A 23,499-nucleotide genomic window follows, 5' to 3' on the forward strand; every position below is an offset into this window, starting at 1 on the left:
ATGGAGGCCACTGTGCTCTTAGGAACCTTAAGTGCAGCAGAATTATTTTTGTAACCTTGGCCAGATCTGTGCCTTGCCACAATTCTGTCTCTGAGCTCTTCAGGCAGTTCCTTTGACCTCATGATTCTCATTTGCTCTGACATGCATTGTGATCTGGAAGGTCTTATATAGACAGGTGTGTGGCTTTCCTAATCAAGTCCAATCAGTATAATCAAACCCAGCTGGACTCAAATGAAGGTGTAGAACCATCTCAAGGATGATCGGAAGAAATGGAAAGCACCTGAGTTAAATATATGAGTGTCACAGCAAAGGGTCTGAATACTTAGGACCATGTGATATTTCAGTTTTTCTTTTTTAATAAATCTGCAACAATGTCAACAATTCTGTGTTTTTCTGTCAGTATGGGGTGCTATGTGTACATTCATGAGGAAGAAGAATGAACCTAAATGATTTTATCAAATGGCTGCAATATAACAAAGAGTGAAAAATTTAAGGGGGTCTGAATACTTTCCGTACCCACTGTACTTACATTATGTCCGCATATCATCCGTAAAACGGATGTGATGATATGCGGGCACACGGAGCGGATGACACAAATGTCATCCGCTCCGTGAAAAAAAAAAAAAAAATGTCCTGCAGCGGACTAAAGCAGCGGAGCGGCCGTGTGAAAGGACACTTAAGCTGTAAAAACACTCTAACTCTGATAAAAGCTGACAAACGCTGAAAACTGCCAAAAAACGCGGCTCTTCGGCCATCAAAATTTTTGAGCCATACGCTTTTGTGGGAGTATAGTTTTGCTAAAAAAAAAGAACTAAACGCTACAGCTGAAAAAAAGCTAAAAAAAAGCTGAAAAATGCTACTGCAAAAAAAGCTGAAACTCTCTTTCTACAGCTACAGCTTTCTACTGGCACTTTGATAACGTCCAGTGTGCATGAGGCCTAAAACTTGCCTGAGCCCATCTCTATCCAGCGATGTTGCAGAAGTGTCTCGGCTGCCCGGGACTCCCCTCCTCATTGGCTCCTGCTGCTGGCAATCAAAGGCAGTCAGCCACTGGGGAGAGAAAGGGGGCGGGGCTTAGCAACAGCTCCGCATCTGAATTGACAAAGGGAGCTGCAGCTTGGTTTGGGTGCACTCAACAGGAGGGAGGGGCCAGGAGAGCCGAAGAGGGATGCGGGAAGAGGAGGATCGGGGCTGTTCTGTGCAAAACTGCTACACCGAGCAGGTAAGTTTGACATGTTTGTCATTTTTAACTAAAAAAAAAAAAACCTAGACTTTACAATCACTTTAATGACTATGTTATATGCAAATTTTGAAAAGCTTCACAATAAGTAGTGTGATGTAGTCATTTGGTTCTGTATATGTTTATTTGTACATGGAAACCTCAGCTGCATTAAAAATCCTGCTAGCTTTTTTTTTTCTTGGTTTGTTTCCTCAACCCAACCCTTCCTGAAACTCTCCTTATAATCATAACCCTTTTCCTCCCTGTGTCTCCTTGTAATCCTAACACTAATTTTCCCTGTAACTAGCATTAATACACTCTATAACCCTCACACATTCCTCCATATAAACCTAACTCTTTTCCTACCAGTAATCCATACCCTAACTTTCTCTGTAACTTCAACCCTAATTTTAACCCTCTATGCAAAACTTGCTCTAACCTTCACACTAACCCATAGGCGTGTGTACAGGGTGAGCCTAGGCACATCCTAATCACCCTGTATGGCGCAGATTACCCCTGTTTAACCCCCTGATATTTCACCAAAGCCCCCTAAAAAAAAAAAAAAAAAAAATAAAAAAAAATTTAAAAAATAATAAAAAATAAAATACCGTATATACTCAAGTATAAGCTGACCTGAATATAAGCCGAGGCACCTAATTTTACCACAAAAATCTGGGAAAACTTATTGACTCGAGTATAAGCCTAGGGTGGGAAATGCAGCAGCTACTGGTAAATTAAAAAAAAAAATAGGTACCAATAAAATTACATTAATTGAGGCATCAGTAGGTTAAATGTTAATGCTGGCGGGTACTGCAAGGTTCAGGAATGCGTTGTATGGGGTGCAAGGTTCAGAAATACGTTGTATGGGGTGCAAGGTTCAGGAGTGCGTTGTATGGGGTGCAAGGTTCAGGAATGCGTTGTATGGGGTGCAAGGTTCATGAATGCGTTGTATGGAGTGCAAGGTTCAGGAATGCATTGTACGGGGTGCAAGGTTCAGGAGTGCGTTGTATGGAGTGCAAGGTTCAGGAATGCATTGTACGGGGTGCAAGGTTCAGGAGTGCGTTGTATGGGGTGCAAGGTTCAGGAATGTGTTGTACAGGGTGCAAGGTTCAGGAATTAGTTAAACTGCAAAGACACCAATTAGTTAAATATTGCACACTTATCTTAAAATCTTGATTAGCAGCACACAAGAGCCAAGGGAAGAATGGCGGCATCAGATGGAACATAGAATGCAGCCTATAGTAGGACATGCAGCAGTGTAACATTTATGCAGCAGCCAGTGATTGGTGGGCAATCCAGGGGCAGCTACGAGGAGAGTGATTGGAACTTTCAAGTTGAAACACTGATGTCAGGTGTGGGCGGGGCCAGTATGTTGGGCTCTGCCCTTTGTTCTGTGCATAGACAAACAGCAGCTGGCCGGGAAGGAAGGTGGCAGGGGACGGGACCAATTGTAACTACTGTATGTGCATCCACAGCGGTGCGTAATTCAGTTTTAATATACACCACTGTGGGTGCACATACAGTAGTTACAATTGGTCCCGCCCCCTGCCACCTTCCTCCCCAGCCAGCTGCTGTTTGTCTATGCACGGAACAAAGGGGCAGAGCCCCACATTCCGGCCCCACCCACACCCGACATCAATGCTTAAACTTGACAATCACTCTCCTTGTGGCTGCCCCAGATCGCCCACCAATCACTGGATGCTCTATAAATGTTACACTGCTGAGGTATGTAGCCCTGAGTTCCCGGCCAACCCCTTGGGACTCTGGGCTAATAATTTTAAATAAGCAACAGGAGACCCGGGGCTTTTTGGGTGCCCACTCGGGGCTATAGCCCCGGTCAGCCCCCCCCTCCCGACACCACTGCCCTCACTCGAGTGGAAGCCTAGGGGGGCTTTTTCAGCATAAAAAATGTGCTGAAAAAGTCAGCTTATACACGAGTATATACGGTAATACAAATTAAAACTACTGACACCGTCCACTGCTCTACAGACACCATTAGCATATATACACATGCACACACACATACCTGTATGTGTTTGAGTTTTGAGGTATACACCCTAAGGCAATAGGCTGGGCACACCTATGCACTAACCCACTGTGTAACCGCCACACTAACCCTCACTAACTATTACCATAATAACAAATCTCCCTATAACCCTAACATTAACCCTTCCTCCAACCATAACACTACCTCTCCCTGTAATCCTAATACTAATCCACCCTATAACTCAACACTAAAGCCTCGTACACACGTACTGATTGTCGGCCGAACGATCGGCCATCTTTTGTCCAGGGCTGTCGTGTCTGTTGAAAACTGCAAAAGACTGCACACGAATTTTGTCGGCCAACAACAGCCGACTGCAGAAGTGATGTCATGTGATGGTTAACTTTCCTTGTCTTTTTTCTTTTCTGAGCATGCCCAGTCTTGCTAATCTGCTGTCTGTTGGCCGAAATCTGTACTGACTGGCGAACAATCGGCCGTTCTGGTGACGGCCAACAAATATTTTAAAGTCTGCACGACATATTCTGTTCGGCCGAAAATGCACTGTCAGCTGTCGGAAGCATCATACTAACAAGCCTACAATCGGCCGATCGTTCGGCGGCCGAATATTTACGGCTGACAATCGGTACGTGTGTACGGGGCTTTACTCTCCCTGTAACCCTCACACTAATCCGCCTTGAACCCTAACACAGGCCCACTCTGAAACCTTTATACTAATCCTTGCTGTAACCATAACACTTATCCTTCTTGTATCTTTAGGGCCTTTTCACATCTGCTTGGTGCATTGTATTTTAGGTGATTTGACATGCTTTTTATGTGCGTTACCATTGAACTCGATAGAACATGTGTTTTGCTGAAAACACATAAAAAATGCAGCATTTTTTAATCCACTGCAGAACATTTTTTAATGCACCACACCTAAATTGAACAGAAAACGCACAGATGTAAACAGGGCCTTAAAGCAGAATTTAAAGTGATAATTAAGGCATATATTTTTTTTTTTTGTAAATAAGCATGTCATACTTACCTCCTCTGTGCAGTTGGTTTTGCACAGAGCAGCCCCGATCCTCCTCTTCTCAGGTCCCCCGCTGGAGCTCCCTCTTGCCAAGCGCTTCCAGAGCAAGCAGCCTGTTATGGGGGCACCAGGGACTTGCGGTGAGGTCAGTGGTTGGCGAGGCACTGGTTAGTATCAGAGCCAGATACACACAGGTTACATATTCACAAGTTATGTATTTGATTCTCCTTATGTAGGCAATTGTAGTTCTACTAGTTCTCATTTAACAAAAATATTTACAAACGCTGTCCCTTTAAGATGTTTTTCAGTCACCCCTTTTGTTGATGCTGGAAACAATATTATTAGCAAAGATGACAAAATAAAGACTGTAGAAAAAATCAAACGTCTCTATATTTATTAAAGCCAGAAATATAACAGTAATAAACAAACAAGTAAACAATAAAGGATTCAGGGTTATTCACTAAAAGTTGAAACAAAACCAACTAATATATATATATAGATAGATAGATAGATAGATAGATAGATAGATAGATAGATAGATAGATAGATAGATAGATAGATAGATAGATAGATAGATAGATAGATAGATAGATAGATAGATAGATAGATAGATAGATAGATAGATAATGTTTGGGGGTTCTGAGTAATTTTCTAGCAAAAAAAAATGATGAACTTTAGATGTAGGAGAGAAGTGTCAGAATTGGCCTGGGTGGAAAGTGGTTAAATACCATAAGTACGTATGATACAAATAATTATTTTCTCTATCGTTCATTGATGGATGCAGTTCTCTCTGATTCATATCAGTAGGGTTATACTGCCCCCTACATTAGTAGGACACTAGGCAGGAAAAAGTTCTGGCTACGCCTATGGGCAGTCACGGAGGGTACACCCTCTCTCATCCTGCATAGGATGTCAGTCCCAGTTTTAATCTGCCTAGTCAGGAGTAAGGACCTAGTTCCTTGCTGGGATCTCTGGTCCTGGCATAAAAGTATTTTTTTATGTAGATTTCTTTTTTTTTTAGCTAGCCTTTTTTTCTCCGGAAATTATTTCCTGTGAGATATTCAAGCACTTATGCCGGGCTGGGCGACAGACTGGACCCCCATATCCAGTGGTCACCCCAGTCTGGCCAGTGAGCGCATGCAGGCCTTAGCTCCGCGCTGGGTCAACCGCGACATAGTCCCACTGGACGGGGACTGGCCCAGCGAGTTAAACGTCTCGCCAGGACGCACACGACAGGGTCTAGGCTGATGTCGCAGCGTTCCTATTTGGCTCCCGCCTGTGTTCCTGAGATGGTGAGTAAATGTCCCCCCCCCCCTTCCCTGGTGGATTTTGGGGTGGACGCGGGCCCTCTCCCTGGGACGGTGGGACCCTCGCACTCCTGGGTTTCCCTCTGTCCTATTGTGACCCTCCTCCTCTCCACCCCCCTGCCCCCCCCCACATGGGGGACTGTTTGGACCTACCTGAGCCTGGGGCCTAGTGTGAAGGCTGCATGGGCAGCCGGGGGAGTGCGCTGTGTGCGGTTCTCAATGATCGTGCGGGGGGGCCTTGCTGGGGTTCTTCTGAAGTGAATGGGCATGTCCCTCTTGCCCTGGGGGAGCTGTTGGAGCAGCTGGCGCAGGGGCTACATTTTGTTTGCGATGCCGTGCTGGTCGAGGCTCCCTTGTATAGTCACCTTGTCGTTTTTCGGCGGTGGTTGACCGGAGTGTTGGTCTGCGGATCAAACTTCTAAGAAGGTCTTAATGGATCTCCCTTTTCAGAGGGGTCGCCTGTTTGGCGCTGCCCTGGATGACACAGGCTGTCAAGGGTGAGGGCCTTCATCGCAGTCGGGGTTCCCCCCTTTCGGTTCACAAACAGTTTCTTCGTCCCTCGGGGACAGTTGATGTGGCGAAGTCCTTTCAGACTTCCGCGTGGGTGTCAGACGACCTTGGTCTGGCGTACATGGGTTTGGTTTTTTCCAGACCTGCGGACAAGGCCTGCTCGGCCTGAAGGTGCTTTCTCTCCCATCTAGGGGGTCGAGGACCTGTGACTGGCCCGTATCCCAGGCTGACTGGGTTCAGGAGGTCATGCGGTCCAGTTGCATGATCGAGTTTCGATCTGTTTATTTCCGGTGAGGTTTTTCCCTTGCAATGTATGGCTGTCTCCTGATCGCTTACAGGCGCTCTGTGGGGCAGTTTAGGCTCTGTTTCAACAAGCTGGACCTACTGGTCCTTTGATGGTTGTATGCAGATCACAAATGCAAGTTGCTATTGGTTCGCACGGTGGTGGCTTCTCTACATCGGGGGGGCTTCCTTGCCTCTATAGACATCAAGCTGTCTACCTTCACCTCCCGTTATGTTCTGGACAGCTACGGATCTCCATTTTTTGCCGTGGGGAAGGATCTCTTGGTTTGTGGTGTTACCCTTTGGTCTCGCTCATGCTGCTAGGGTCTTCACGACGGTGTTGGCTCCGGTCCTGTCTCGTATTGGCCCTGGTTTTCCTGGCGGCTCTGCTTCTCCGTTTGGAGTCCCCTACGGTGCTGACGATGAAGTTGGTTGTCACCGTGAGAACTCTGGTGGAGTTCAGGTGGGTTCTGAACCTTCAGAAATCATCCCTGGTCCCTTCCATGAGACTGGACTTTCTGAGTCTGACTTTGGACTCATCCCCGGTCAGGGTGTTTCTCCCTCCGGGGTCAAAACTCTTGGCACTGTAGACTGCGGTCGACTTTTGCTGTTCTGCCACCAAAAGTGTCCTTTCTGCCTTGGAAGTGATGTTTCTTCGTTGGGCAGAGCGCCTTGTTCTGGCTCTATCCGCTGTTCCCTTTCCAGGGGGGAACAACACAATTGGTAGGCGGTTTGCCTCAGTCGACAGGCCCTGGATGCAGGGCAATGGTCCCTACATCCGGAGTCGTTCCAGCAGTTGTGCCTTTGTTTGGGGGCACTCTGGACCTGGGCCTGTTGGCATCGCATCTACAGGATAGTGCAGAGGTCGTGGCCCGCTCCCAGGACCCTCTGGCGGGTGCAATTGTGGGCCCCATGGGTTCTGTCATGGGCAAGACAATTCGCTAGGTTCAACATGTTCGATGCTGAGATGTTTGGCGTGGTCACCTGTGCAAGGCTGACGCTGGCATGGTTGTGCGAGAGTGCTCGCGGATGGGCCGAGGTCAGTGTCAGCTGCTGTCTGCCTTTCCTCCTCTCCAGTTGCTGCCAGGAATCCTTCGCAGGATCGAGGCGGCAGGGATTTTGGTCATTCTCGTGGCTCCGGACTGGCCTCCCCGAGCTTGGTACGCCGACCTGGTCAGGCTTGCCGCTGACGCTCCTTGGAGGTTCCCTCTCAGGGAGGGTTTCTTCTCTCCAGGGCCAATCTCCCGTCCGGCTTTACGGTCGACGGCTTGGCTGTTGTAAGCCAGGTGTCAAAGGACAGGGGGTTGTCTCCTTCGGTGATTCCCACCCTGTGTAAAGCGTGGGTAGCATCTTCTATGATGATTTTTTTCATCATATGAGAAGTCACGTATTGCGTGGTGTGAGTCTTCTTGGTCTCCCCCTCTCTCTTGCTCAGTGGCCGGATCTTGGCTTCCTTCAACGGGGGGGTTGATCAAAAGTTGGCCTTGAGAACTGTCAAGGGTCAGGTTTCTGCTTTGATAATTTTTATTCCACATTCCGTTGGCCGCCTATTCCCTGATGCGTAACTTTTTCCACGGGGTGTGACACTTGGGTCTTCCGGCGCGACCTCCGTCGCCAACTGTTGACCTTGGTTGGTGCAGTCGGTTCTTCTTGACCCTCCTTTGCGAGTATTGAGGGTATCCCCTGCTTACCTTATTGCAGAAAGTGGCCTTGGTTGCTGTCACTCTGCACGTGGGTTGTTGGCACTGGCAACATTGTCCTGTCATTCTCCCTATCTGTTGGTTCATGGGGCCAGGTGGTACTTCGTCCGGATCCGGTAAATAAGTAAATAAAATGTGAGTACACCCCTCACATTTTTGTAAATGTTTTATTATATTTTTTCAAGTGACAACACTGAAGAAATGACACTTTGCTACAATGTAAAGTAATGAGTGTACAGCTTGTATAAGACCCCATTCACACTAGCACGACTTGTCAGGCGACTTGGTCTCCTGACAAGTCGCGGTGGGTCTCCTGCCATTGATTAGCACAGGACCCGTCCTAATAGGAGCGCCACAAGTCGCTCCGACTTAGAAAAAGGGTCCTGTACTACTTTGGGGCGACCTGGAGGCGACCTGCATTGACTTCAAGGTCCACCGCGACTTCAAAGGTCGCCCCAGCAAGTCGGGTCGCCCCTGTGTGAACGGGGTCTAACAGTGTAAATTTGCTGTACCCTCAAAATAACTCAACACACATCCATTAATGTCTAAACTGCTGGCAACAAAATTGAATGCACCTCACAAGTCAAAATGTCCAAATTGGGCCCAAAGTATCAATTTTTTGTGTGGCCACCATTATCTTCCAGCACTGCCTTAACCCTCTTGGGCATGGAGTTCACCAGAGCTTCACAGGTTGCCACTGGAGTCCTCTTCCATTCCTCCATGACGACATCACGGAGTTGGTGGATGTTAGAGACCTGAAAATTGAGGGGATTAAGAGAGGTGCATGGAAACCAGCCAGCCCCCAGTCTAATGTACTCACCCACCAGTCTGCCAACCAACCTAGTAGACCTGTCTCACGATCTAGGTAAAAAACAGGGGTTTAGTTGACATGCATTTGCAAACGCATGTGTAAGCTGCAAGGCCCCTTCATGGCACCCTGTGTTACTTGTAGTCCTTACGCTAACAAATTTGAGTGTCTCCACAATGGAAGCACATGGTTGCTAATGGATGGATGGGAGACAGGTGGGATGGAGGTGGCCCAGTCCTCCCTCAACCTGCTCCCATCAATGACTGGTCTAAATATATCATAGCTCTAATTAGCTGTGTTGTAGCAATAACACAAACTGAAATGGATTAGCTGAGAAGCATACACCTCCATCCCAGTCATTGATGGGAGCAGGTTGGGGGAGGATTGGGCCACCTCCATCCCACCTGAGTCTGTCATTGCATGCCGTACAGTGTCATAGCATGCCGTACCGAGCCACGGCACACACGTTTCAATTTCTTTGGTTTTCAATTTTCTTGGAATATATATATATATATATATATATATATATACTGTGTGTGTATGTATATGTATGAATTCATTGTTGTACATGCTATAATTAGTGCAGATTTTTAGTCCGCCCGCTAGTAACCAAAAACATGGCCGCCTCCTAGGTGGCGACAACTAGTAGGTGGACTAACAATCTGCACTAATTATAGCATTTACCGGACTGTAAAGGCTGCCGGTGTTGTGTAAAAACACCAAGTGGTCAAAACCTCCAAATATTCCTATGTACAGTCATCGGAAATAACGTCGTTGGAGATCTCGGCAAGTTGCAATTTTCGGCAGAACACCCTCAGCAAGTTGGAGTTTTTGGCAGAAAACTGAAACTATACAAGAAGCATCGGCTCTGCTTCCTCTAGTACAGGCTCAGTTCTTCACAGTAATGCTGTAGGGATGGTGGGTCAGGATCCCACAATCTGGGCTTACCGACCCGCTATCCCAGAGCAGGAGGTGGGATCCTGTTGGGGGGGCACAGCATAATGTGCCCCGCACTTGCATGCACCTGTGGCAGATGCTGGCAACAAATGGGCTATTTACGCTTAGCCAGTTCTCAGGATCAGTGCTGCTTTTTGCACTAGTTGGCTGCATTTCTTGCCCTAACCAATCTACGCCAGAATTGTGGAAATTCCTTGTAACACTGAGTTGTTAGCGCCCAGCTCAGGGATGTATCCCAATCTCTATTAGCTACAGTCTGGAGACATTCCCTTCCCTTGTTCTTTCTTTTTTCTTTAACCAACAAATGTTATGATGCATGGGATATCAGGTTGCTTATCAAGTAACCATCCCAGTAGTTTTGTCTTTCAAAATATGTATATTCTCCTTCCATATGGCATATTTCTTCTTCTGTATACAGTATATAATGTATGTTTAAAGTACTGTATATTCGCATATCAGTTGCACTGATGTATTATCGTTGTCTTGTCTTGAGTCCCTATACATGCTTTTTTGGATTTGTTCTATTTTGTGCCATGATGTTGACAAATTGTAACCAATATTGAACCTTTTTTTTTTTCTAAATCAGGCAAAAACTTTATTAAAGCTTTCAGGCAAAACAAAACACAAAAAACAGAAATACAGAATCCAGAACACGTACAAGAAAAAGCCCACAGTGATAGCATATGCAATTCCCAGCAAGCATCCCCAGAATCAACAGGAAAATGTACAATAATCCGTCCCAACCGTCCCCTCACCCCCACCAGACACACCATACATAAACAGGGCAAACACCGACCTCCCGTGTAACAATAGTCCGCAGGCCTCATCTCACCCCCGCCAGTAGATTATTAAGGACCAGATCCACCGGGGCAAGACCCGGCACAGCCAGCCAGGGAGCCCACAGGCGATCAAATTTACCTGCGCTGCCCCTATGTTGATATATGTACTTTTCTAATCTAAGTGTGTCACCCATAGCCGCAACCCATTCCTTAACCAGTGGGGCCCTCGGCGAAATCCAGCGCCTCAGTATCAATTTCCTCGCCTGAAACAGAGCTCGCCCAATGGCCTGCAGAGCCGGCTCAGGAACCTGGATTCCACCAAGAATACCCAACAGGCAAACCTTAGGGTCCTCCGGTATCGAAAACCCCGAAGGCCCCCGAGAGTGTTGTGAGCACACCCTTCCAATAGACATGAAGCTTGGGGCAGCGCCAGAGAAGATGCATTAAGTCCCCGTGGTCCCGCATACAGCGACCACAAGTGGGAGCTTCTCTTCTCCCCATCCTAAACAGCCGAGCTGGTGTGTAGTGAGTCCTGTACAGAATGTAGAGTTGAGACAATCTCTGAGCCACATTCAGAGAGCTCAGCTGCACAGCCTGTAGAGCCTCCTCCCATTGTTCATCTTCAAATACCCCCACATCCGCCTCCCACCGGGGGACCACTCGAAGGGGATGCCAGTCCATGAAGGAACTCATCAGGAGAGAATAGCAATGGGAAATAAAACCCTTAAAGTCAGAAACAGTTGACATAAAATGAAATATCGGTGCGGGAAAGTGAGTCCAAAGATCATCCCCCCTGGGCCTTAACGGCATGTGCCAGCTGTACATAATAAAAATGCATTGACTGGGGGAGATAAAATTCCTCCCGCAGTGCAGCAAATGATCTAAGCACCCCACCGCGGAATATATGAGTCATATGAGAGATGCCATGTCCCAGCCACTTAGCCCCATACGGCAGTCCAGCCAATTCAGGGTATCTGGCATTCTTCCAGATGGGGCTATAGTCCGTATATCCCATTACCGGCTGCAGCTGACGAGCCTTGTTCCAGGTTTTTTGCATAAGGACATAGGTTGGATAGCGTTTACTAGACTTCCCAAACCGCAAAGACTCCAAATGGGCCGCCAGATCTCCCCTGCCCACAATGTGGGCTAGAAGGCATGCAATCGACCCCTCTCCCTTCTCACTCATGGCCCGGGCAATATGCTGAAGTTGGAAGGCTAGGTAGTACAACCAGGGATTCGGAACCGCTAGACCCCCAAGCTCCTTAGGTCGCTGAAGGTGTTCTAGCTTTATACGAGGGCTCTTACTCAGCCACAGAAAGGATCTAAAAATGGTATTGACAATTTGAAACAGTTGTAGGGGGACCACGACCGGGGAATTGTGAAGGGCGTAGAGCAGTTGGGGCATGAGAATCATTTTTATGAGGTTGGCCCTGCCCACCAGTGACATGCGCAACCTAGACCAGATCTTTATCTTATCCCTGAATCGGGCGAGGAGGGGAGTTAGGTTAAGACGGGCATAGTCCAAGGGCTGTGGAGTCACAGTAACGGAACTCAGTTGATACAGGAATCCCTGTCACCCCCACTTCCTGGGAACCCTGGGGATCATCAAGCAGCATCAAGGAGGACTTGGACCAATTAATAAGCAGGCCCGAAAAAGAGCCAAATGTAGTAATAACCTCCATAGCTTCCTTCAGAGATCCAGAGGTATCACCCAACAGAAGCATGGTGTCGTCGGCATATAGCATGATTTTTCCTCCAAGGTGCCGTATCGAAATCCCACTATATTCTGATTGAACCTAATCAGAGCAGCTAGAGGCTCTATCGCCAGGGCAAAGATTAAGGGGGACTGGGGGCACCCCTGCCCAGTGCCCCTAAACAGAGAGAAGGGACGGGACACCCTGCCACCCTCCCTGATAGCGGCCATCGGGGCCTGGTACAACAGCTTCACCCAGGAAATAAAATGCTCACCAAAGCCAAACTTGGCCATAACTACCCACAAGTAGTCCCACTCCACACTGTCAAACGCTTTTTGCGCGTCAAGTGAGAGCAATGCCCTACTGCCCCCATGGTCCGCTGGGGATTGTAAATTCAGGAATAAGCGGCGCAGGTTAATGGACGTCGACTTGTGCGGCATAAAGCCTGATTGATCAGCATGTACAATGGAAGCAACCACCCGAATGAGTCGTAACGCAAGAGCCTTCGCAAGGATATTAATGTCGCTCTGCAAGAGCGAGAGAGGGCGGTAGGACCCGGGATCCAGACCGTCCTTCCCCGGCTTCAAGAGGAGGACAACATTAGCCTTACACATAGAGGGTGGCAACCTCATATTCCGTTTGGCCTCCAAAAAGACCTCTAGAAGATGCGGCATCTCCTCCGCATACTCTTTATATACCTCCATTGGTATCCCATCCTCCCCCGGGGCCTTACAATTGGGGAAGGAAGCCGACGCACACTGGAGCTCCTTCAGGGTCAGGGGAGCCTCCATTTCGGCTCTCTCCGAATCCGACAAACAGGGCATGGAGATGGCATCAACATATTCCGAGAGTTCCGAAGCAGTTTGTCCCTGTCTAGATTGGTAAAGGGCAGCATAGAATGACCTCAACACCTCCATAACCTGATCCGGGGTGTTCACGACCCGGCCCTCATCACTCATAAGTGCCCCAATGGACGGCGATGTTTGATGAGAGTGGGCAATCCTGGCCAACAGCCTGCCCGTGGATTCCCCCTCCTCATAGTAAGCCTGCCGTTGAAAGAACCTCCTACGCTCAGCCCCAGAAGTATTAATACGAACCAGAGCCTCCTGGGCAGCCAGCCAGCCCTCCCGGTTAGTGTCAGATGGGTCCGCAATGTATCGGGCCTCCAATTGAGTCACCAAACCTTCAGCCTGCACCCCCAGAGCCGCCGTGTTCCTCTTAATGGCCTGTACCTCCCCAATAAACAAACCCCTTAGATAGGCCTTGAAAGCTTCCCACTGTACACCCCGCTCCCCCGCTACATCATGTATCTGCCAGAACTCCCGCATAGCCTCTCTGAGCCTATCATGGGAAGGAAACAAATGCAACCAGAAAGCATTAAGTTTCCACGGTGCCCTCTGTAGAGTAGCGGAGGGGCGCACAGCTAGGCACAGCACTAATGGCGAATGATCCGATACACCCCTGGGTGCATTATCAACCTTGTCAACATATCTAATAGCAGAAGAGGAGCAGAGGCATAGATCAATACGTGATAGAGGTATGGGTTTTAGAAAAACAGGAAAAGACCCTGGTCCCCGGATTGCGGAGCCGCCAGACGTCCGTCCAGCCCAGTTCCTCAGCGAACTTCACCAAGGCCACTCGTCCTATGCCTCCACTCCCCAGCGCAGGAGAATGTCGGTCCAACTGAGTGTCCAATACACAATTAAAGTCCCCCAGAACATAGACCGGGACCTCCGGATGGCTCGTAAGATACGACACAAGCCGGCAAAGGACCTCACTATGGAACGGGGGAGGAATATAGATAAAGGCCAGGATACAGTGTATAGTATACAATTTACAGTAGATAAACACAAACCGTCCCTCACTGTCAACTAGACTATGATGTTCCTGAAAGTCAAGGGACCGATGGACTAGCACACTCACCCCACGGGAGTAGGAGGTGTGCGTGGAGTGATATTCCCAGCCCGCCCAGGCATAATGCAACCAGGATCGCGACTCAGCATCTAGGAGGGTCTCCTGCAACAAACAGATGGCTGGAAAATGCCTGCGCAGGGCCGAGGAGACCATAGAACGCTTAAGTGGGTCCCTCAGTCCCCTAACATTCCAGGAAATAACCGGGACAGTAGTCATGGTGGGTGGCAGAACGGTATAATCTCGGATGAGACAAGGGCACCGATCGGTGGATACCGCACAAGGTAGGGTATGGGATAGGGATCACGGCTATCACTAGCTAGGCATATAAGAAAGGCACATTTCGGACTCCAACTCAAGGAGGTCAACAGGACCTTCCAACTAAACAGTGTAAAAAACAGAGCACCGGGCCGAGGGTGCCCTAACCAGCCACACAGATTCCAACTGTCAGGGCCCTCGGTCACCGGTGTCGCAGACATCGTCCCTGGGGAGCACCCCAGCTCAGCTTCCCCACCCACGCAGAGGACAACGGGTCTCATCCACAGTGGCGAGGAAGCCAAATACCTTTCAAATGGAGATGAAAAAATACCCCCGCAAAAAAATAAAAGGGGGAAAAAAAAGGGGGGGGAGCGAGAAGGGGGAAATGAGTCACAAGTTCTTACAGGAACCCAAGTTTCTGCGGAATGGACAGAACCTTACAGCTCCAAACTAGCAAACAGAAGTTTGAGTCCCAACGGTCTCCAGGTTAGCAGCACCTGCAAAACAGGAGTAAATCCGGGGGAAAAAAATAACAGGAGAGAGGAAAAAATTGCAGGTGCTTCCACGTCCAGGCCAGGGGGAGATCCTCTAAACAACAGTCACCGGGTCATCATCTTAGAAGGGCACCGGATAAGAAGCCTCAGGCAACACCATCATCCGGAGGCGGCTGACGAGGACGAAGGGAATGCTCATTGTGGTCGATCCATGAAGAAGCTTCTGCCGGATCCTCAAAGAAATGGTGTTGACCCCCAGCAATAATCCGAAGCTTCGCAGGGTAAAGCATGGCATAGGAGGCATGTAGTTTCTGTAGACGCTGTTTGACCGCAAAGAATTTCGCCCTGCTCCTCTGCACCTCATCGGAGAAATCCGGGTAAAACGAAACCCGCACATCATTATACTGTATATCCCGCCGCTCTCTCGCCAGCCTCTGGATAGTCTCTTTGTCCCGATAATTAAGTAAGCGGGCAAGCATGGTCCTTGGCGGGCGGCCCGGTTGCAGGGGACGAGGGGGAACCCTATGAGCCCTCTCAACGGCATAGAGAGGGGAGAAGGCGTCCCCGCCAAAAGTTTCCTTGAGCCAGGAGTCCACAAAGTCTGTGGGGTCTCTCCCCTCCACCTTCTCAGGCAGACCCACAATGAGGATATTGTTCCGCCAGAGGCGGTTCTCCACATCCTCAGCCCGCTGCTCCAGGGCCCTGGTCATGCCAGCAGTATGGTGGGACTCCCTGGTCAGGGGGGGTAACTGGTCCTCCAAGTCACTAACTCTCCCCTCCACAGCCGTAGTGCGCTCCCTGACCTTTTGGAGGTCCTGCCGAAGAAGGGACACAGCTTCCGTCAGGCCCCCAAACTGCTTTTTGAGGTGGTCTACATTGGCGTTGCATCTATTAACTACCCGCAGGATATCAGCAGTAGTAGTAGAGTGTGCCTCCGCTTCCCCGTCATCCTGCTCCATCTCCTCTTCACCCTCAGCAGCACAGTCCTCCACTCCAGGGCCGCTCCCACCCGGGCTGGCTGGGCCAGGATCACATACGCTAGTACTGGCATCCGGAGGCTTCCCCTTCCCCACCGAGCCAGGGGATTTTTGTGCATAGTAGCGCAAGTCGCGCTGCGGCTCTTTGGGCGGATTTTTAGGGGGCTTGGTGGACTTACTAGAAGTGCCGGGCTTCTCAGAGCCATCTTGGGGCCCAGACATCCCGGAGTCCTCCCGCAGTTTGCGGCGGTGCATCGCCCGGAGACCAGGCGCAGAGATCCCAGGTGTGTACCCGACGGCACAAGGATTCCGCTGTGACCCGGTAAGTATCGTAGGAGACCGGGGAAAGGATCAATGAACGGATGACAGCGGGAGCTCAGTGAGATGTGTCCTCTCACATGCCGCTCCTGGCCACACCCCCAATATTGAACATTTTTAGGTTCATATCTAACTTCTATTCTTTGTTCACTCTGCAGTGATGACCTCCTCCTCTTCATCGCTGTCATGTTGGGATAGCGTGTGTGGTAGCTGGTAGGTGGTGACCTGTGGGGGGCACTGCGGGATGTTTCCTGGATGGCTCCCTTTGTTGGTACATGTGTGGCCAGATAGGCCGCAGTGACGCTCCGCCCTTCCGGCGGTGACGTCCTGCGGCATAGCGAGCGGAGATCAGGACACTTCCTGTCCTGCTGACACGCTCGCTCTTATGCCTGTAATAAAACAGCAACAAGCCTCTAGCATAGGTCTCTAACTGCATTCAACTGTATATAAAGCATCTTAGCATATGAACCCCCACAACTGAATACCGTCTGTATGACTACACTTGTCTGCATCTATAAGCCAAGACCATATACCGTCTGGGTTTATATAATATATTATATAATGTATTACTGCATCCATCTACTTCTTGGAATGAAACACCCTGTACCCTTCTCTATCTTCTCAGCTGCACTACCAATTTTTAAAAAAAATCACCAATGATTATAATATTATTGCTATCATTACTATTAGGATTGCTGCTTTCAATATTTGCATTGTTTTGACCTTTACAAATGTCACATGATTCCCACACTGCCCACTGATGAGGTGGGCGGGCGTTGTCTGTACACGCCCCACAGGAGGAGGGTCTGACCTCAACATGTGTCTCTGTTTCAAATGTCATTGTTTTAGTATTTAAGCAAGGGCTTAGACATGCCTCTCTAGGCTCTGAGGAAGAGGCTAAGCCTCGAAACGCGTTAGCCATTACGAACTCAAGAGACAACTTACCCTCGGATTACATGACTGAGGATTGCGTTCCTCATGTGATATGCTTTTAACCAAGAACTCGTTTGTGAGTATTTTTAATCTTTTTTCTTTTAAATAAACCAACTAAAGGATAATGCACTAGGCCTGTGCGTCCCTGTGTTTGTTTGTTGTTTGCAGTATTTCCAGACTTCCCTGGTCTTTAAAGGGCAGCAAGGTCGCAGCATTATCCTGGGTTGCCGAGTCCATAGCTCCAGAACCAGTAGAAAGACCCTAATAAGGTGGACTATTAATTACACCTCTCTGAGCGCAGGGAACTGGTGCTTTGCACCAAAAAACTATTTTTTGCCCCCATCCCATGCAGCCTGACCAGTGCCCCCATCCCATGCAGCCTGACTAGTGCCCCCATCCCATGCAGCCTGACCAGTGCCCCCATCCCATGCAGCCTGACCAGTGCTCCCATCCAATGCAGAGTGACCAGTGCTCCCATCCAATGCAGAGTGACCAGTGCTCCCATCCAATGCAGAGTGATCAGTGCATGGGGATTAGAGCGCCGCCTGATTACAAAAAGCAAAGTTCTTCTACTTACCCGGCACGGAAGCTGTCATATGAAGTCCCGCGTCCTGGAACGGCTCCTATGATAGACATCACCAGTGTGCTGACTATCATAGGTAGGAGCCGGTCCAGGAGGCGGGATTTCGTATGACAGCGCCCGTGTCGGGTAAGCACTAAGCAGAAGAACTTTGATTTTTGTAATCGGGCAGCGCTCGCTCCCCCCTTCCCCTCCGGAGGCAGCCCAACTATAGCCCAAGCGGAACCTATGGCAGGGTCGGCCCTGGGAGCCCCTCTGCCCCAGTTCACGGTGCATCGGCCCTGCAAAAGGGGGGACAAAACCGGGGACTGTGTCCTTAATCTGGGGACTGTCCCCAGAAACCGGGGACATCTGGTCACCCTACGCAAAGGTTATAGTGTCTGCAAACTATGGTATATTTTATTTATTTATTTTATTTTTTACTAGTAATGGCGGCGATCAGTGACTTATAGCAAGACTGCGATATTGCGGCAGACAAATCGGACACCCAACTGGCACTTTTGACACTTTTTGGGGACCAGTGACACCAATACAGTGATCAGTGCTAAAAAAGATGCACTGTTGCTGTACTAATGACACTGGCAGGGAAGGAGTTAAACACAGGATCAGCACATTCCCCTCTCACAGAAGGCAGTCTGACTTGTTTACAAATCTCTGACTTGTTTACAAATCGCTGTTCTGCCTTTCTCCTGAATGATCAGTGGGTCCTGCTGATTTGGCGCGTGCGCCACCAGTGACAGTGTTGCCAACCGTCAGTATTTTTATTCGCAGCCAGTAAAAAGCGTGCATTTTCTTCTGCCAGTGACCGGAAAAGGTTGCCAGTAAAAAATATGTCAGTTCCAGTCTGAAGCCGGCTGAGACCAAAGTGCCTGCTACCAGGAAAAGCTTATCCAGCGCCCAGGGGAAGGATGCCAAAGTGTGCCCCCCCCTTCCCTTAGGGTTAGGATCAAGGCGCCCCCCATCCCTGCAATAAATATTTGCACTTAAAATGGCCATTTTATCTACTTTTTGAACTGCCAGTAAAAAAAAGGGCTCTGTCAGTAAAATCCATGATTTTGGGCAGTAAAACATTGCTATTTGTAAATTTATGGTGTCCTGTCAGTAAATTTCACTTTGGGGGGTTGACACCAATTGGTGTTGCTGGGAATATTTTTTATTTTAATTCTCATCTGTGACTATGATGTGAGGGGGAAGAGGAAAGGATCAAACATAAAATGAGAGAAAGCCAACAGACAAATTCTGTAATTTTTTTTAATACTAATTCAATTAATGAAGTTAATCATAAAGACACAATACAGGAAGAGGAATAGGAGTGACAAATTCCATGGGGACACCTGAGAGCTCCGGCAGATTTTCCTTCACTTCCTCCTGAATTGGGACACAGAGAGCAATTCTAACATAAACCGAACTTCCTTTCCCTATCCAGTACTTACAAAAAAAAAAAGTGTCTGGGGTTGGGTTTCAGGTGTCTGTATATGTTCTGTTAATGAACAATCGTCGTTTCTATTCTGAACTGCGAATTACAAAATGGCTGCTAGTAAAACGGCTTCAGTTTCTGTGCCAACCAATCACATCTCCCCGCACAGTGACCATGGCTCAGGATCTGGAATTCCCCCACACTGACTCCTCTGTTATCATGTTTGTCTGACATCTCTCCATTTTACTTTCACTTTCTCCCATTATATTCCTCAACTAGCCAACCTTTTCACACTGCCTCTGCCCAGCAACTGCTGATCATCTGTGTATGAATTTTCCTATTGGATGGGGGGTAATTATCACCCAATCAGCAGTGTTCTTTGTACAGAGTCTCCGCCTTCTCCTGCACAAAGTATAAGTAGAAGTGGGTGAGGTTACAGAACAGTTCGTGTTCTGTACAAAGAAGAAAATGGAGCTCTTTATGGCCTTCCTTATCTCTATGACTGTCATAGGCGTTCATTCTGGTGAGTACAGTGTCAGTATATGGGGGGCTTGTGGAGGTTCTTTGTCATGCTGTGCATGAGATCTATTGATCTATCTATCTTATTCCGCACACTGCTATACAAAAAAAAAAAAAAAGCATTTCAAATGATAGGTGACTAATGCACAGCTTCCACTGGCCCTTCATCTGGGGCTAAAGCTGGTCATAGATGGGTAGTTTTTTTTTATTCAGCCAGTAGGCTGGACAACATAAGAAACAACTGACAGATTCCTCCATCCACACAAACAATGCGCCCATCAGGACATTGTATTCTGACAGCGAGACTCCCTTCTGACAGTACACTGATCTACAAAAGTTTTTCAACTTATATGTTTAACAGAAGTTGATCAAACAATCATATTCTGTTGAACTGGGATGGCGACACACTGGTGGTTGCTGCTAAACCAGACGGATTTCGATTTGCCTCTGGTCCGCTTTAACCCCTCGATACCCCTTTCCTCCTCAGTTTTCCCTCTATTTGGTCTGATGTGTACACCTCTTTAAAAATGTACTATTTAACAATCAGATATGTAATAGTACACTAAGCATTCGATACAACATTTAAATGTCCAAATTTATTTAAAAAAAAAAATAGTATAAAATGGAAATTGATGAAAAGTAGGACTTGTCGGTTTAAGCCAGTGGTCTTCGAACTGCGAACCCTAATGATATGAGGCGCTATTCCTACCACTGACACCAACACAAGGTACTATTCCTACCACTGACACCAACACGAGGCACTATTCCTACCACTGACACCAACACGAGGCACTATTTCTTCCACTAACCTCAACAATGGGGTACTATTCCTCCCCCCCAATACCAATGTCAGGGCACTACTCCTCCTCCTACTGACCACCAACACTGAGGCCATGTTTATTCGGACTGATGCTGGGTCCGGGACATTTTCTACCCCCACTGGCCACAATCTTCAAGTCTAAAAGGACAATAAACTGGCCCTTTGTGTGAAATGTTTGGAGACCCCTGGTTTAACCATCATTTTTATTTTTTGAGTATTAATACTTTGTGGCCCATGTAAATGGGTGCATGACTGTAGTGTGCCCTTTGCCTATATTGTTTTGTAAAGTCTCCGTTCACACCTGTGTGACAATGCACGACTAGAAGAATCCCACTATTATCTATATGGCTTTCTCACATCTATGCAATGCATTTCCATGCGACTTGGAAAAAGGAGTAGGTGCTTCTTTATTGTGACAGTTGCAGCCCCGTAGACTATGGGCACACAGGAAAAGGCAGACACACAGGTATGAGTATGAGTCTCACCTAAAGCTGTCCCTCGTCAACTCAGAAAGTTGGGAGGCAGAACACTAATGTGTTTTTGGTGATTCTGCTTATTAGGACTTCTTGGGTCAAATGTTTTATATATATATATATATATATATATATATATATATATATATATATATATATATATATATATATATATATATATATATATATATATATATATATATAAAAAGAGGCTCTGTTCTATATATGAACACACCCAGTCCAGTTTACGTATTTGTTAATCTTGATTTAAAATGAAGTCCTTCATATGAGTATAACCAAGGGAACCATGTTGTGTGTTGATCGTGTAAAATCAGTTTCGATTTTTCTCAGACTAAGGTGTGGTTGAATCTCTCAGTGAGACCTGCGGGGTTGATTGGGGATTAAGAATTAAAGCCTTTTCATTTAGTTGTGGGTCAGGAGGAATTAGAGCTTCTTGAGGTATTTATTGCTTTCTATGACCCCATTGGAGTGGTTTCCCCTCACTTTCTGTACTGCAGACACTGGGATGGGGACGGGCATCTCCAGTACAGGAAGACCAGGGTTTTTTTTTTTTTTTTGGTGGGAATGCAGTTCGAGCACAAATGTATGTAATGGCAGTGGGTTCTGGGGTGTACTGGAGGGTCTATTAATGCTGGCTACTGGGTGATCTATTGTTGCTGGGGGGCTATATGGTTGGTGGGGTCGATTTTTAGCAGGGAATCTATTGTTGTATAAGGGTCTATTGTTACTGGTGGGGATCAATTTTTTCAGGGGGGGGATCTTATGTTGCTGGGGGATAAATTGTTGCTGGGAGGGTTCTACTGTAGAGAGGAGTCTACTGATGCAGACTGCTGGGAGATCTAATGTTGCTGTATATTGTTGGCGGGGGATCTATTGTTGCAGTAGGGTCTACAGTTGCTGGTGGGGGATATATTGTTGTTGGGTGTGTGTTATGTTGGGGGGGTGTTTCTGGGAGGGATCTACCGTTGAGGGAGGAGTCTTACTGGTGCATGCTGCTGGGGATCTATTGCTGTGGGACTATATTGTTGCTGAGGCTCTAGTGTTGAGGGAATATATTGTGGATGGATCTGTTGTTGCTGATGGGGGATATTTGTTGTTGGGAGGGTCTATTGTTGCTGGCTTTAGGAGATCTATTGTACTGCTTTTCTTGTTATCATTAATACATTTCTACACATTACAAGGATTCTTGATTTCTATATTCTCTAAAAAAAAAAAAGTGGTACCGGGAGGGGAGTATAACCAAGGGACGATGCTCAGAGGCGGGTAGGGGGGTAGAGACAAGGGGTGACTTGCAAGGGGGGGGGGGGGGGAGTACCGGCACCTATACTCTGAGGGGGAAAAAAAGCCCTGAGGAAGATACAATGTTTAGAAACGTCCCCAATATATCTAAACCAACAACAAAGCTTTGTCTAGATTAATAATTTTAAATTTATTTTGGTTTTATAAAACAATCTCTAAATAACTAAAAAAAATAAAAAAAGCTCTGATCTCTGTGGGTGAACGCTCTTATGATTAATTTCACATTGCTAATCCCACCCTAGCAGCAGAATTAGTAGAACTGCCACCTAACCTAATGGATATCTCTTCCTCACTGAATGAAATAATGGAGGACAGAAATCACCAGTGAGAGAGAAGCGATGGATCGACATTGCACTGGTTCAGGTAACTCCATAGAAGGTAACTTGATGCTTAACCACTTTAGGACCGGAGGATTTTGTTGTTTTACGTCCAGGCCACTTTTTGCAATTCGGCACTGTGCGACTTAAACTGACAATTGCGCGGTCATGCAACGCCGTACCCAAACAAAATTTATGTCCTTTTTTTTTTCTCCACAAACAGAGCTTTCTTTTGGTGGTATTTGATCACCTCTGCGCTTTTAATTTTTTGCGATATAAATAAAAAAATGCGACAATTTTGAAAAGATAACAATATTTTTCTACTTTGACAGTTAAACATCCAATATATTCAATTTTTGTCATATATTTAGGCCAAAATGTATTTAGCTACATGTCTTTGACAAAAAAATTCTCAATGAGCGTATTTTTAACCACTTTAAGACCGGAAGATTTTACCCCATTCCTGACCAGGCCATATTTTGCGATTCGGCACTGCGTTACTTTAACGGACAATTGCACGGTCGTGCGATGCTGTACCCAAATTCAATTTATGTCCTTTTTTTTTTCTCCACAAATAGAGCTTTCTTTTGGTGGTATTTGATCACCTATACGATTTTTACTTTTTGCGCTATAAACAAAAAAAGCGATAATTTTTGGAAAAAAATAACAATATTTTTCAAATTTTTTTTTTTATATGAAATTCCCCCCCCCCCCCCCCCCAAAAATGTAAAAATCTAAATTTTTTTTAAAATTTTAGGCCAATTTGTTTTCTGCTACATATTTTTGGTAAAAAAAAATTGCAATAAGCGTATTTTGATTGGTTTGCGCAAAAGTTATCGCAGCTACTAACTACGGGAAATTTACGTCATTTTTATTGTGTTTTTTTTTT

General features: G+C 47.1%; 1 protein-coding gene across 3 annotated transcripts in view; it reads left to right on the forward strand.

Moving 5' to 3' along the window:
- The window catches only part of LOC309559445 (class I histocompatibility antigen, F10 alpha chain-like), a 587,461-nt gene that overhangs the window by 11,678 nt on the left and 552,284 nt on the right, over window positions 1–23,499 (forward strand). The window contains exon 1 of one of the 3 annotated variants that reach the window (XM_082262707.1): window positions 19,563–19,684. The exons of 1 other annotated variant lie outside the window; for it this stretch is intronic. In XM_082262707.1, the coding sequence (XP_082118833.1) occupies window positions 19,630–19,684 (55 nt within the window). In that variant the 5' untranslated portion in view covers window positions 19,563–19,629. Of the gene's footprint in view, window positions 1–19,562; window positions 19,685–23,499 lie in introns of those variants that run through there. One more of the 3 variants, XM_082262704.1, reaches the window with a different exon arrangement.

The sequence above is a fragment of the Pelophylax lessonae genome (assembly GCF_965119305.1).
Source record: "Pelophylax lessonae genome assembly, chromosome: 7".
Taxonomy (NCBI): Eukaryota; Metazoa; Chordata; class Amphibia; order Anura; family Ranidae; genus Pelophylax; species Pelophylax lessonae.